The sequence below is a fragment of the Stenella coeruleoalba genome (assembly GCF_951394435.1).
Source record: "Stenella coeruleoalba genome assembly, chromosome: 4".
Lineage (NCBI taxonomy): Eukaryota > Metazoa > Chordata > Mammalia > Artiodactyla > Delphinidae > Stenella > Stenella coeruleoalba.
The window spans coordinates 149,410,624-149,425,342 of NC_137149.1; the positions used below are offsets into that span (position 1 = coordinate 149,410,624).

General features: G+C 46.1%; 1 protein-coding gene across 3 annotated transcripts in view; it reads right to left on the bottom strand.

The window, feature by feature from the left end:
* The window catches only part of GUCY1B1 (guanylate cyclase 1 soluble subunit beta 1), a 47,824-nt gene extending 34,056 nt beyond the window's left edge, over nt 1-13,768 (bottom strand). Inside the window, exons 1-2 of one of the 3 annotated variants that reach the window (XM_079920018.1) lie at nt 13,524-13,768; nt 12,857-12,930 (exon numbers count right to left, since the gene is read on the bottom strand). In XM_079920018.1, the coding sequence (XP_079776144.1) occupies nt 12,857-12,930; nt 13,524-13,526 (77 nt within the window). In that variant the 5' untranslated portion in view covers nt 13,527-13,768. The other 2 variants (XM_079920020.1, XM_079920019.1) reach the window with 2 other exon arrangements.
* Between the last annotated feature and the right edge of the window lie 951 nt (nt 13,769-14,719).

Consider the following 14,719-nt stretch of genomic DNA (forward strand, 5'->3'; position numbering starts at 1 on the left):
ACTTTTGGCAAATTTGGTTAAATCAGTGACAGGTACCTAAAAGTCTAGTGATTGCAAAGATCTTACTTCACATCCCCCTCCCCAAATTAAAAATGATATATTTAAGTATGTTTTAACAAGATTAACATTTGTACAGTACTCTAACGCCCAATACCATGCCTGATATTAAATATGATCATGAAATAACTTTTGGTGAAATAAGCAGCAAATATGTGTTGAGTCCCTCTATGTGCCAGGCACAGTTAGAGGCACTAGGGATACAGCCTTTAGTAGGAGAGAGTACCAACCTCTTGGAACAAATGTATTCTAGGAGGGGAGACAGAAGGGCATAAAACTAAGATAGAACTAAGATATACATACACACACACACACACACACACACACGCACACATATAATAATGGCAAGTAGTCTGGAGAAAAGTAAAACTGAGCAAGGGGGTAAGGGACTCAAGTACGACAGCCGGAAGCATCACTGAGAAGCTGGCAATGGAGTCAAGTGCGAAGCATGCCTGCAGGGAGCCCTGAGCAGCCTGGGAGCCCCGGACAGGGGAAGAGTAGGTGAGAGCGCTGGCAGGGGCAGCCCTGGGCCTTGGAGGAGGAGCAGAAGCTTCAGTGAGGGGACGGATCCTAGGGCTGCACAGAGCATGGATGGAAGGCATATAGGACGGAGCAAGGTGACAGCAAGGTCAGAGCAAGGACAAAGAGAGGACACAGCAAGGTCACAGCAATGACAGAGCAACGTCAGAGCAAGGACAAAGGCAGAAAGGTCATAGCAAGGTCACAGCAAGGACAGAGCAACATCAGAGCAAGGACAAAGAGAGGACACAGCAAAGGCATAGCAAGGACAGAGCAAGGTCAGAGCAATGCACAGCAAGGACAGAGCAAGGTCACAGTAAGGACAAAGCAAGGTCACAGCAAGGACAAAGAGAGGACACAGCAAGGACAGAGCAATGTCACAGCAAGGTCAGAGCAAAGACAGAAAGGTCATAGCAAGGACAGAGCAAGGCCACAGCAAGGAGACCAGGTTAGAGGCCACCGGGACATTCAGGCTAGAAAGGCCCGTGACCTGAGTTGGGGTGAAAGCAGTGGAGGGAGGGAAGTGGCCCAGATCCTGGTGTACAAGAAGGTTCCACGTGGCTCGCCGATGAAACGGACGCAGGACGTGAGAGAAGGGAAGGACACAAGGATGACACTGAGGTTTTGGCCGGAGCAGCCAGAAGGATGTTGCCACCAGAGGCTGAACTGGGACAGACGGCTGGCCGTGGACCAAGGGGTAAGGCCCGGAGCTCTGTATTAAACACGTGAAGTTTGAGGTGCCCGGTGGACAGGTAGCATTGTCCACCACATCCTCAGCGTGTTAAGTGCAGTAACTCAAAATACACGCAGGATTAGTGACAGGAAATCACAGCTGTCAGTTAAATAGTGGTCATGGTTATATATTCATTTTGATGGGATTTAACTTGTTTTTCTCAAACTAGTGTCTAAACGGGAGGAGAAATCCATCGTTCAAAACACTGCCTGCCCTGGAAGAGCGCAGCCGAGGTCCCAGACACCCCGTCCACATGAGATGCACAAAAACGGGCGGCTCGGGGAGAACGTAACTGGGTGACGTTTCACCACATTGCGGGGTGGGGGGGTGCTCCTCCGCACCGCCTGGCAGCCTCCTGCCTTCTGCCCCTCGGAAGTGGGGTTGCCACAGTGGCCGCCCGTGGCTGTGACACCAGTGTCTGCTCCAAATGGCCGCACAGCCTGGGTCCAGGGAGGATGGACATTTCTTCAAACACCCTGTGTTCTTCAGAGCAGTCCAATTATTTGCCTGCGGTTACGCGTAACAGTGCACGTGGGGGGAAGAGCATGATTTTGGTGGGCACGAAGATGTGAATTTCAGAGCCCAGGATTTCCTAGTCGAATGAACTTGGACAAATCACATAAAGCATGTGAGCATTAAAACCCCTCTCTCTTGGGGGAAAGAAGGATTGGGAGTTTGGGGTTAGCAGATGTAAACTATTATATACAGAATGAATAAACAACAAGGTCCTGCTGTAGAGCACAGGGAACTATATTCAATATCCCGTGATAAACCGTAATGGAAAAGAATAGGAAAAAGAATGTATATATGTGTAGAACTGAATCTCTCTGCTGTACAGCAGAAATTCACATTGTAAATCAACTATATATACTTCAATAAAATTGTTTTCTAAAACCCTCTCTTCTACAATGGGAGAAATAATATACCCCACCTTCCACAGCTGTAGTGAGATGAAGAGGGCAAAAGTGTGTTCTAAGCCGCTGAAGCATTTTATGTATATAACCGATATGTATAACTGATGACCGCAGTGCTTGCCATGCCTAAAATCAAAGAGCTACACACAAGCTGTGAAACTCTCCCCTCGGCCGAACATACGCTGCTGTTAAGTGAAAGGAACACATCTTCAAAACTGCAAGTCTTTTTAATACCAAAAGTCAGTGAAATATTCCCAAATCATGAAAATAGAATGTCAAAACACTTACTTATCTTTTGATAAATGCTATTGTGTAACTTACACATTCTAATTTCTAACTGTATAAAAATATAAAGTATATGAAATGAAAAACTTAAAACAATCCTCCACTATCCTGAGACAACCACCGCTGGTATATTCAGGTTGCTTATGCTTGAAAATAATTGCGTATATAACACACCCCAGATCACAATGCTTTAAAACCTCCTTTAGTGACTTAACTGTTTGACGGACACCTTTTCATGTCAATAAATATACCTTTCTGTACCTTGACTACATAAAATTGCATTGGTTAGGCACACTGAAGTTTTAGTAGATATTAAATTCCTTTTATTTTTTCACAAGTCCAAACAAAATGTTGTGATGAATACCTTTGTAGCATTATTTATACTTCTATGTAAAAATTCTAGATTTAGAGTTAAATTAAATTCTAATATATACTAGAATAAATTCCTAGGAAAGAAATTACTGATTTGTAGGATACGGAGAGTCTAATTTTTCTCATTTTGTCACTACCATTTTATTATGAAACAGCATTGGTCTGCAGATTGGAATTCTGAAGCCTCTGATTTAGGGCCTTCTAATAAAATATAAATAAATTTTAATTAAATATATAATAGAGGACAAATTAACTCATGCTCTCACTATGCCCTATTCTTTTTCTTCCAACTGAGATAAATCAAATGACATAAGTTTTTGTAATGAACTCAGTTTCTCAGAAACAGTCACCAATTCATAACCGTTAAACAGAATGCAAAGTTCTTTTGCACAAAATAGAGAAAGGGCCATTTCCCTAGAAATCCCCTAACCATGAGTCAATGCATTCCCTCTTTTCTTTCTCTTGCTTTAATAAAATAAGCGCCCGTATCTTTTAAGCTTCACTTCCTGGAATAATCAGCCCAACATGCTCCCAGGAGGGAGGCTGAGATATAAATTAAACAGCAGTACGTGAAAGGAAATAATCGTCTTCTCAAAAATCTCACACTAAATTCCAATAAATTATTCAAAATGATTAGAATTCCTTATTTACATTTGTCTTAGAAATCTTTGGGAACTCTGGGTCACCCTTTGGGTCCTTTTCCCCCTGGGGGACGAGTCTTGCCACAAATAACTGAACACTATTATGCTCCAAGCCCTTTCTGAGCACTTTTAATAGATGAATGAACGAAACAGATGAAGATTCCTGCCTTCAAAGAGCTTTACATTTCAGCAGATGGAAACAAACAACAAGCACGTATCATTATATTCACGTATTATCATATTTATATATTATGTTTACATAATATATATGCACTTTTATAATTTATTACGAGGTGATAAATGCTACAAAAGAAAGGAGATCAGGATAAACGGGTGAGGGGAGGGCAGCGGAGGAGGGGCAGTATGCAAGGTTAAGCTGACCACAAGAGGCTTCCTGAAGCTACCTCTCAGCGAAGGGTCCAGAGGCAACACTTTCACCTCTGGGACCTCGTCTCTCTGGACCCAACGCACGTCCTTCTGCAGCCCATTCTTCAGACTCTTCCCTTTTCGGGGTAAAAGCTAATTGGAGATACTGCAAACACTTACCGACAACTGGTCTGCTCCATTACACTGAACAGGAGAATTTACAGAGCCAAAGCAGTCATACCCCAAAATTAATTTCTGGCAATACGGCCATTGAAGCCAGTAGACATTCTGAGTGAGTGTCTCTCAATTCTCAACACTGCTTTTCTTCTAACTTGGAGGTAAACTTAGGTGCGTTCAGACTCTTTGTTGTCAAATGTTTCGGCCTCCAGAGAGCACAGTCGTGATAACAATAATCTCTCAGTTGTACCTGTTCTTTGAGGGAAGAAAATTTTTTCACCAGCTGCCTGAAATCACAGAGGGTGACCAACAAATGAAAGAAAGGTTGGGAAGTAAGCTACTATTCGGATTACATAAACACCGTACATAATTCAGGTAACATCCCCTTATACTTCTCTATCCCTCATTTTGTCATCCCATAACTTTCAAGTTTTTTTTTCCTCCTTAAAAGCAAAGTAAAGGATGACTCAAATATACACATACAACATTTCTAACAATATTTGATTTATTTTCTTGATATGTAGAATTCCTTTTGTGCTTAAATTATCCAAATTCAGCCATGCACACGACCAAATTTTCTAGACTCATTCATTATTCAGAGTATATTTTTGGGGCAGCAATTTTGTTTAGAATGTTGCGTTACACAAGACAATTATATAATTCCCCGTTATTTAAATTACATGCGGTTTACATGTGAGGAAAACACAGGCTTCTCTGAGAAACATGATTGAAAATTTTCCCCAAAATGAAACACTTTGGACATGTTTTTTTTTTTTCCCCCCAATAATTTTTAGTTGACAAAAAAGACCATATCAAGCCATAGGCAAACTGGATTAAAATGTATTCAACGCTGTTCATCTATCAAATGGCAACCGATGAAACACTATCATCAAATATCTTGCTGTGTGTGTGATCACACTCTGTTGTTTCCCATTATGACCGTAACAACCCCCCGGATAAACCCAGACGACTACAGTCTCCCACTGTTCCCAAATAGTGGGACTGACCGTAGTCTGTGTTATCTTTCCCTGTACACTTAACAACTGTGTTTGGTGGTTAAGCATTAGATCTTTCTGCTTGGATCCCTGAAAGAGGTCAGCAGACAATAATAAATATTTAGAGAAGGTTTAGTCTTAAGTTTGCCTAGGTGAGGTGGGGTGAGGTAAAAAGGCGCTTTCCTTGACCATCAAGTAAACCCAGATGGAAAGAGGCTCAAGTGCTTTCAACCCAGGTCACAGTCTCGCCTTGCACACGCCGGAGAGGAAGGACCCCACACGCACCGCCCCGAGGATGGGCGCGCTCGCCTCTCACAGGCAGAACCGCGCCACCTGGGGCCGTGCTGGTGGCAGACGAATCTAGGGAGAAGGCCTCCCACATTCGATGTCCCGAACATCTAACTGACAGTAGTCAGCAGCTGAAGACGACGAAGGCGGGAGGACGAGGAAACGGCGAGTGGAAGCAGCGGGGACAGCGCGGGGAGAGGTTTCCACTCGGCATCCGAGCAGTTAAGCTAAGGTTGCACTGAGTGTGCCGCTTAGCGGACAGGATTTCTTGCCTCAGACAGCCAAACCCAAACAGGCGCCACCTCTCCCAAGAGCTTTAAAAATAAAGCTCTAACCTGCACCTGGAAACAAAACCAGAAATAACTCTTCTATACATGTGTAGGCATACGAAGTATTTGAAAATTGAGTCTGTATACGTGAAAAAAATGTTCCCAGTAGCAGTTCATTTCCTACTTACTTTTAGAGGCGGCTATTCGTTGGAATTTAAACTGATCATTTATTTACACAAATTACCTTTCCCCAAAAGGGTCGCAGCTATTTTTATTATGGTGGGGGTTTTATGGTTTTGTTTTTTTAATCATTGGTGCCTAACCCAGATACCTGGGTTACAGCATGCACTCTGTGAACGTGTGCGTGTTTGAAAAGAAGTGAATGAATGAATGAAATACATTTCCCTCCACGTGTTTCCAAACTCCCTACCAAAAATCAATCACATGTTACCGGCAGTTCAGAGTTTGTTTTCAAACTTGGGAATTTTTTTATTTAAAGTTGTCAGAAATATCCAGGCAGCATTTCTCACAACTCCATACCTATGGAGATATTCCTTATCTTCAAAATGTGAATGTACAAAACTGAATTCATATTCTGACACTGAGCTCCTGCTATTATTATACACCTTTCAAGGAAGTTTAGGATACTACAGAGACTGCTGCCTAGTAGGTAAAGAAGCTTCCCAGCGAGGTACGAAAACGGGAATTCTTAGATGGGACAGGCTGAACACAGGAGTTTCAAAATAAGGTCTGGTCTCAGGCAGAAAAGGTCAACACACGTCAAACGATCAACCTGACCAACGACAGCTCCCAGGGGTGCAGATCCTGTAAAAACCATTATCCCAGCACATGCTGTATTAAAGACAGTACGCAGATATCGTCGTGACGATAAATCCTAGGACGGTCCATTTTAGGGAGAGGTAAGGACGTTCAAGGCTGGGTTGTGTCCATCTGGTATTAAAATTAAAACCTCCCACCACAGAACAAGGCAATTACGATGTATGACACCTGAAAATTAAAATTTTACATCCCTTTATTCGGAGCGGCTGTGAAGCATTAACTACCTCTCCATTTTCAACAGCACAATCGCCAGTTCCCAAAGTCTGCGTCCCCAAAGGAGAGACTAAGTTTAGGGGGTTTGGAGAAGAGAGGCCTCCTGCTTGGACCCCCTTCCAGTTGGTGAAGGTCAGTCCTCTCAAGCCAGTGTCTTCACTCATCCAAGCCCTATAAACGGTGACAGTCACGTTCTCACAAGTGACACGGATTTAGACAAAGTACCACTCTGGATACATCATGGTATTTTTTTTCTGGCTGTGTCCAGCTTGCCATGAGACAGCCTCCTAAGTAAACTGCCCCAGCTCTGGAAACACAATCACAAACATTTCAAAGGAGCTCTCGGCAGCAGCTTCATCACACCAGAGTCCCTCAGCCCTGTGTGTCCTTGACCCTGAGCACAGCGGCCCAGAGCGCTTCCAGAACTACATAAACTGCTCAGAATTTCTGAGGCTCTGATTTTCTTTAGTAGAGGTCCTGTTCCTGAATAAAACCGCCTGTAAAAACATAACAGCCACAAGCACCTGGCAAGCACGTGAAAACAAAAACAAAGATGGTAGTAGTAACGCACATATATGTTGCCCATTTCCTTGCTAAACTGTCTTTGGAAAATCGGAAAGGAGAAGCTCCTTAAGTCCTTGTTTGGGGAAAAGCACATAATATGATCATTACAAGCCTATCTGGGTCCAAATCTCTGCTCTGATGATTGACAAATGAGTGGCCTGAGGCAGGCGTTTAAAGTCTTGAAGACTCAGTTCCCTTATTTATGAAATAGAACAAATCTATCTTCTACGGTGGATGTGAGGATTAGGTGAGTTAACAAGTACAAAGCTTTTAGGACCACTACTGCGGAACATGTGGTAAGTGTCCAACATGTATGAGCTGTTCATTCAACACTGAAGGTCCTGGTGAGCATTCTCATCTGGTTTTTAAATTTAATTTCAGCATCACAAACGTCTACTTACAGTCGATGATACTGACTTTAAACAGCACCTTTGAGACACTTGCTAAAGGATTCAATCTTGCCCTGAATCCAACCCAACAGTGTCTTGGGGTTTATGAAACTGGTAATCCAACAGCAGTGTTCTTAATCCTTTTATTATATCCATGTGTGAACGCTGACCCTCCCAAAAAGAGACGTTATAATTTACTGCTACATCTTCTGCCTTTGTTAATATCAGAAATGCCCATCTCAACGGAGCTTATATTTTATTAAATAGTAGTTGAAGATGTCACCATTCTGACATAATAAATCCTGGTTACAGAAAAAAAATATTGAGTGTGATGAATATACACGTGCTCTATTCTCTGGAAATTAAAAAATGAAAGATAATTCATATATATATTATAGATAGATACAGAGAGAAAGAAGGCTTCTGCTAGTTACAGATGCTAGACTTTAGTGAGATAAGACAGCTGTTCATCAAATAATACTACAAATAAGTAATTATAAACTTGTGCATGTTCTATGAAGGAAAAGTACAGCTGTGGAGGTGAAAGAGGTCTTCCCTTAAGAAGTAAGATTTGTCTTGCCATCTCAAAGCTGGGAAGTATTTCCATTTGCAGGACAGAGTGAGGCATGCAGAGAGGGACCCTACTGAGCACAGGTGTCCTCCCTCCTGGACGGGAAAGGCCAGCCTGGCTGAGGAACTGACCCCCGGCCCATGAGGGTGCTGAGAGTAAGCGGGCCGTGTGGACTGAAAGGTCCCACGTTTGGGTGATCTGAAGACTGACCACAAAGACTTTCAATAGAGGAACAAATCATTCTGCAATTTACAAGTACACCTAATCCATACATCATACACCTTAAACTTACACAATGTTATGGGCCAATTACATCTCAATAAAGCTGGGAAAAAAATTGAGGTAGAAAGGCCTTTCTTATTTCAAATGGGTATTGTGGCACTCATGTGAAATTAAAGAGGAAAGGACTTTGGAAATTTTAAACAGCTTTTATAATAAAAAGTACTGTTAATATTTTAAGACCTACTTGAGCGAGAATATAGGAAGGTATAGAAATTGAATTATATCGCCTCAGGAATAGGAAAATCTGATTAAAACATGGCAAAATGTGGTCCACTATTTGGTTTTAATTTGTTTTGACAAAATGATTAAGAGCATATGGAAGCAACCTAAGTGTCCATTAACAGAGGAATGGATAAACAAGATACGGTAGATATACACAATGGAATATTACTCAGCCACGAAAGAGGACGGAATAATGCCATTTGCAACAACATGGATGGACCTGGCGGGTATTACGCTTAGTGAAATAATGCACTACAGAAAATGAAAGACAGATACTGTATGTTACCACTTATATATGGGATCTAAAAAATGAAACAAACTAATTACTGATTTTTTAAAAGAGCATATGCTGCATCTTCAAATAACAGCACACTTAGAGGGACGTGGCATGTGGATTCAACGGATTACTCTTATGTAGGCGGAGCTGGGGAAGGGACGAGCTGAAAAACTGGATCTAGAGTGAAAATCCTTAACAGCTACCATTTATTGAACAGTTATTTATCGAGAACTGTGTTGAGCGCTTCACAGGCATCATTCAACATACGACAGCCCTATGAAGTAGTTATTATCTGTTTCTTTATAGAGTTGAGTCTTGGAAAGTTTAGGCAACTGGGAAAGTCGCATAACCAGCTTACGGCCATGCATTTGCTTATATGAACTATAATGATTAATTCGTGATTAGCAAATTCAAGGAGATGCATTCGTTTCAAAACTGGAAGATCAGAATATGCTATCCAACAGCCAAATGCTTCCATGTTTGAGGTACACGCAGAAAAATCAAGATATAATAAGATTAGAAATATCCTGGTATCTCTAGACTCGATCTGAAAGCAAGGATTATGTCAAACATTTTCCCATCCTCACCACCCGAACACTAGACTGTGCTCCTTAAAACTAAGCTTAACTAGAGAATGAAAGCAGGTTTGAGTCACTGAATGAAAAAGTCCGCTGCCCTGCTATAGATAAATCTCCCAACACATACCAAACACGTCTGCGTTCTTTCCACAGGGAAGTAATCATCTTCCTGGCGGCCTTCTAAAGGAACACACTCCAATATTTATCAACTAACAGTGTCATTACTCCACTTGCAAATCACATACCAAGATTCTGGACCCAGTAATTTGATGCAATGCGAGCGCAGCCAGGGCCGACGGCAGGGTGACAGAGACGGTCATCAAATCCAGTATTTAGGTGCTTTTCTAATACGTATATCCTGACTTGATGTTCTTCCTGAAATGGTGACCGATATTTCTCATCCCTTAGGACCCACGGCTCCCAGAAAGGGCCGTCTCAAAACTGAAGGGACGCCAACACAAGATCTGAGGTAGATCCAGAGGTCTCTTTGACTTTCTTTACATATATTTATGGTCTAGATCAGAGGCGCAAACTACAGTCTCTGGGTCAAATCTCAACCAACACTGGTTTCTGCTCTTTGGGGATCTAAGAGTGGCTTTTCCATTTTTTAAGTGGTTACCCTTCAATGGTTACACAGGTACGCATAATATCATCAATATTGACTCGTGGCCTGCAGCACCTAAAACATTTACTATTCTGCCCTTTAAGGGAAAGTTTGCTGACCCTCAGTCTTGACCATTTTTCATTTTCTTACAAAGAGGAATTTAAAACTGTTGTGAAATGGTTATATTGTTGGTAACGGTGTAAGTGGGTACGGAGTTTATAATGAAGCATTTCTGGCTCTAACCCACTTAGGATTTTCTGTCTGGAATCTGTTACTCAGGATTTTACTTGTCCTTAAATGTTTGGCATATACTTTCTGAAGAAGGATGGATGGCCACTTCCTCCTAAACCAAAACAGTATTCTATGAAATTTTATAAACGTCAATTTAGACAGTTTCTCACAGAGCAAAACGGAAGCTACAGGAGACTGGAATTTACTGAGACAAAAACGTTTTCTTTCATATATTCAGTTTCCATAAAAAGGTAAACCTGAAAGTATCTTGGACCAGTGACTGCAGCAACCCTCCCTGGAGCAGATGGTGAGGTCAGAGGAGGACTCAGCATCTCCAGGGAGCATTTTAAACTTAAACCCTGCCAACCTCTCCTGTCCTGCCCTCCGGCAGTGAGAATCTCTAAATACTCCTCCAGGGAGCACACGGTGATCCCTCAGGGGTCCTGACAGTGAGCTGTTCTGAGGTCCTCCATGCAGGGAGCTCAGCAAGGTTCTCTCGTCCAGATACTACAGCATATCCAAGACGAGATGGGCTCCCCCCAAGAGGGATGCTGAGACAAAAGAGAACCCAACTTAACACCTGGATTGCCAACACTAGTATAACCAATGGCATTTCTCTTGCAGGGGCACACGATCCTTGAGGTCATTTTGTAGGAAAAAGATCCATGATTTGCTTCACTTCACCAGAAAAAAAAGATGTTTTGTATGATTTAAATTATTAGCACTTAAACAGATGAAGGATACTGCTTGATGCTACTTAAAAATAAATTCATGAGTTAGACGATATTGATGTTTAATTCAAAATTAATACATTTTTTAAAGGAAAATGAAACAACATTCTTAGCGCGATTTGGTAGAGTTAAGTTCTCACATCGAGGGGATTTGTAAATTTTTAGATATTTTTTTACCTTCTCTGTGGAAAATACGGCCAACATAAACAAATCACTCGATACTTTAATTTTTAAATTTCCGACACATTTCCCTATGAGGTATCATTTTTCATTTCTGTATTTGACAGTGATTGAAACTGATAATGGGTAAGACACACGTTCTAAATCCAATAAACATACATAAGACTGTTTCACCACAATAGCCATCCTGTGCTCTCAAAATTCTAAACATATTCATTGCCATCGCACATCCACCGGGAAATCTGGGGACTTTTAGCTTACGGATGAGACATTACCACGTGGGAGATATATATGGTGCTTTCATACCTTCACAGAGAAAGCGGCTTAAAAACAATCCTACACTGAGGTTACATCTGTTTAACATCTTCTCTTGATGCCTGCTTTCTCTATAACTCTGTCTACGAAGAAACATAAAAATTATGAAGGTATTAATAAGGTGGATAGAAAGTTCAAATCCCAAAGTAAGCTTTAGTGCCTAGATTCTCATTTGATTGAACCACATAACTCTCAAATCCCCACTTCTCTTTATAAGAAGTAGATGTGCTCCGTGGGCAACATAAGTGGCTTATGGAACCTGAAACAATGCTCAAGGGTACAGACCCGAGGGGAGGAAAAGCTGCATTCTACTGCTTAATATTTAATCCTGGGCATTTCCTCGGAAACAGATCTGTAGAAGAAATCACTATCGCGGAACTGCATGATAGAGCCTGCTGGCATTCACTGCCACTAGCTGTAATACATTTAGGAGCATACAGCATAAAGCATCACCTACGTGACGCCACAGAAGGAAATCCGTGAGCACAGGCAACGAGAGTGAATAACAGTAAGGTATTCTCTGTCCACAGGGGAAAACACCCTCTCTCCCTCTGGTTGCCTGTGGCAGTCGCACTGCTGTCCCAGGATGCAAATCCAGATAGTACTGGGTGTCGGTGTGGCGACTTGGCTGCGGTCATCCATACACGTTACACGCAAATTTCACCAGAGTGAGAGGGAGAAAAGGAGAGAGCGCTGCTGGACTGCAACGCTCAGGGGTCCACAGGGACGATGCCCCGGTCGCTGCAGCAGGTCTAAACTCCCAGTGGCTGCGGTATTTCCGCGCACGTGCAGAGCACTGGGCTCACAGCTCTGGACAGAAACTAGGGTGCCCTCCTACCGCTGACAGCCTTCACCACAGCAGAAACCAGACGTAAAAGACGGGGGGGGGGGTACGGGAGAGGCGGGGGGCGGGAGAGGTGTCCCTTCGTTTCAGGGGGAAAAACGCGCTCGGCTCACAGCTGCTCAGAAGGGAGTGTCCGCAGCCCGGAAAAGCGTCCCTGCCGGGCGTGCCTGCGAGGTGTGCAAAGGGCCCGCGAGCCGGTCTCGGTCCGCTTGCGAGGCCCCGCCATCCCCGGGGCCTCTCCACTTGGGAGCCACCGGGGCGCGGACAGCGCGTTCCCACGCCCGCCGGGGCGGAGGCCGCGCGACCCCGGGCTCCTTCCCGCCCGCCCCTCCCGGCCGGCTCCGAGCGTGGGATCGCGGCGGCCCCGGGCAGGAAGCGGGGCGGCGGGCACGCACTTACTTGATGTCCTCCCACACCTCCGGACCGTAGTTGCGGATCACCAGCAGCTCCAAAGCGTGATTCACGAACCCGTACTGCGGGGCCAAGGAGAGCCGAGCGTCAGGGACCGGCTGCGGGGCAAGGCGCCGCGCCCGCTACCCCGCCCCCAGCTTCTGCCTCCTCCGCCGATGCTCGGCCGGGGGGCGCGGGAGCGGGGGAAGGGCGGCCCCGGCGCCGGACGCGCGCAGAGCCCTTCGGTCACCGTGCTCCCCACCCCCAGGCCGCCGAGAAGTGCTGGGCCTCCCGAGGGGGCGCGAGCCCGCCCCCTCCCCGGCCGCCGGCCGCCTGAGACGGGCGCCCCCCGCCTCGGCCGCGCGCCCCCTGCCCGAGCTCGGGAGGCCGCGCGCCCCCTGCCCGAGCTCGGGAGGCCGCGCGCACCCTGCCCGAGCTCGGGAGGCCGCGCGCACCCTGCCCGAGCTCGGGAGGCCGCGCGCGGTGTGGACTCCGGGAAGCCGGACACCGGTCGCCCCCGCCGCGACCCCGGCCGTTCCGGTCTGCCGGCTCCGGACGCCGGCGAGCCGCCAGGCTGCCCCGGGTCCCCGCGCGTCCGCGGCGCTCGGCCGGTCCCCTCGGCGGCCAGGCCCCACCGGCCGGCGGGACGCGCGGCCCGGGCGCCGAGAGCACTCACCATGATGTCCGCGCCAGCTCGGCCGAGCGACCCAAGCTGCGGCGCCCGGCGCGCCCCGACGCCGCCCCCGCAGCGCCCGCGCGCCGAGCCCCCGGCTGCCGCCGCCCCCCGCCTCCCGACCAATCCGCGGCCGCGCAGCGCAGGGAATTCGGTGTCTGCGGTGCCGCCCCTCCCGCTGACGAGCTTTCGTTTGAGGCCGCGGCAGGGACGGCGGAGCAGCCGCAGCGGCTCCGCGCACCAATTCTGGGGCGGGGAGATGCAACTGCTGCGTCCTCCCACCAAACGTGTTCTTATGCAGAGGTCTGCCCCGGGGGGGAGCACCTACTAATAAGGAGGGGTGTGTGCGTGTCTGTGCAGACTAAGGAGGGTGTGCGTGTGTGTGTGTGCGCAGACTGAGGGTGGGCGTGTGCAGACTAAGGGTGTGCGTGTGTGTGTGTGTGTGTGTGTGTGTGTGTGTGTGTCTATCTTGCAACGCACACGCCTTGAAAGGAATACGCCCTCGTGGCCAGCATCCTCCTGTTTAGTGTAGTGCTGCAGATAAACGTTTCCTCTGTGGCCTGTGCCCTCAACATCGTTTATAGCAAACTGAAAGCTAGTAAAACTGCGCTCATCACGTTTCACTTTTCGTCAATGAGACTAGTTGAGAGAGCTAAAATTGTCAGTAACATAGTTTGGATGAGCGTCGTGTCAACCAGATCTGCCCGTTACTCAACTGCCCTGCCAGGTCCAGGGGGCGCTGGACTCCATCCGGGTGGGACACCTGACCCCGCACCACAGCCAGGAGCCACGACTCCAGGGAGTCCGCAGCTGGCCACAATTTGGCCTCTGTTGCACATTCTCCGAGGGAACTGCTGAACTGGAAAAGGCCGGGTACCAAACGAGCAGACTTTTAATTAATCTACTTCCGGTCTCCGTTCTACCAGGCACTTAGGTTAGTTACTGCCCCGAGCTCCACCGCGGAGAGAAGATGACCGAGCAGGAACTGTCTGCTGGTTAACACTCTGTGCCCGAGATGCATGGACACGGTTGACTAGTGTTAGGTCAAGAGTGAGGAAGGAAAGACAAGCCGTGCTTCCAGGCACCAGTCTCACTGGAGCCAAGAAGCCAGGATGAGATTCTATGAGGAGAATAGAGAAAAATGTCAAAGCAATAAAAATTGTACTGACGTCTGTACCCAGAGATGGATGTTGAAACGT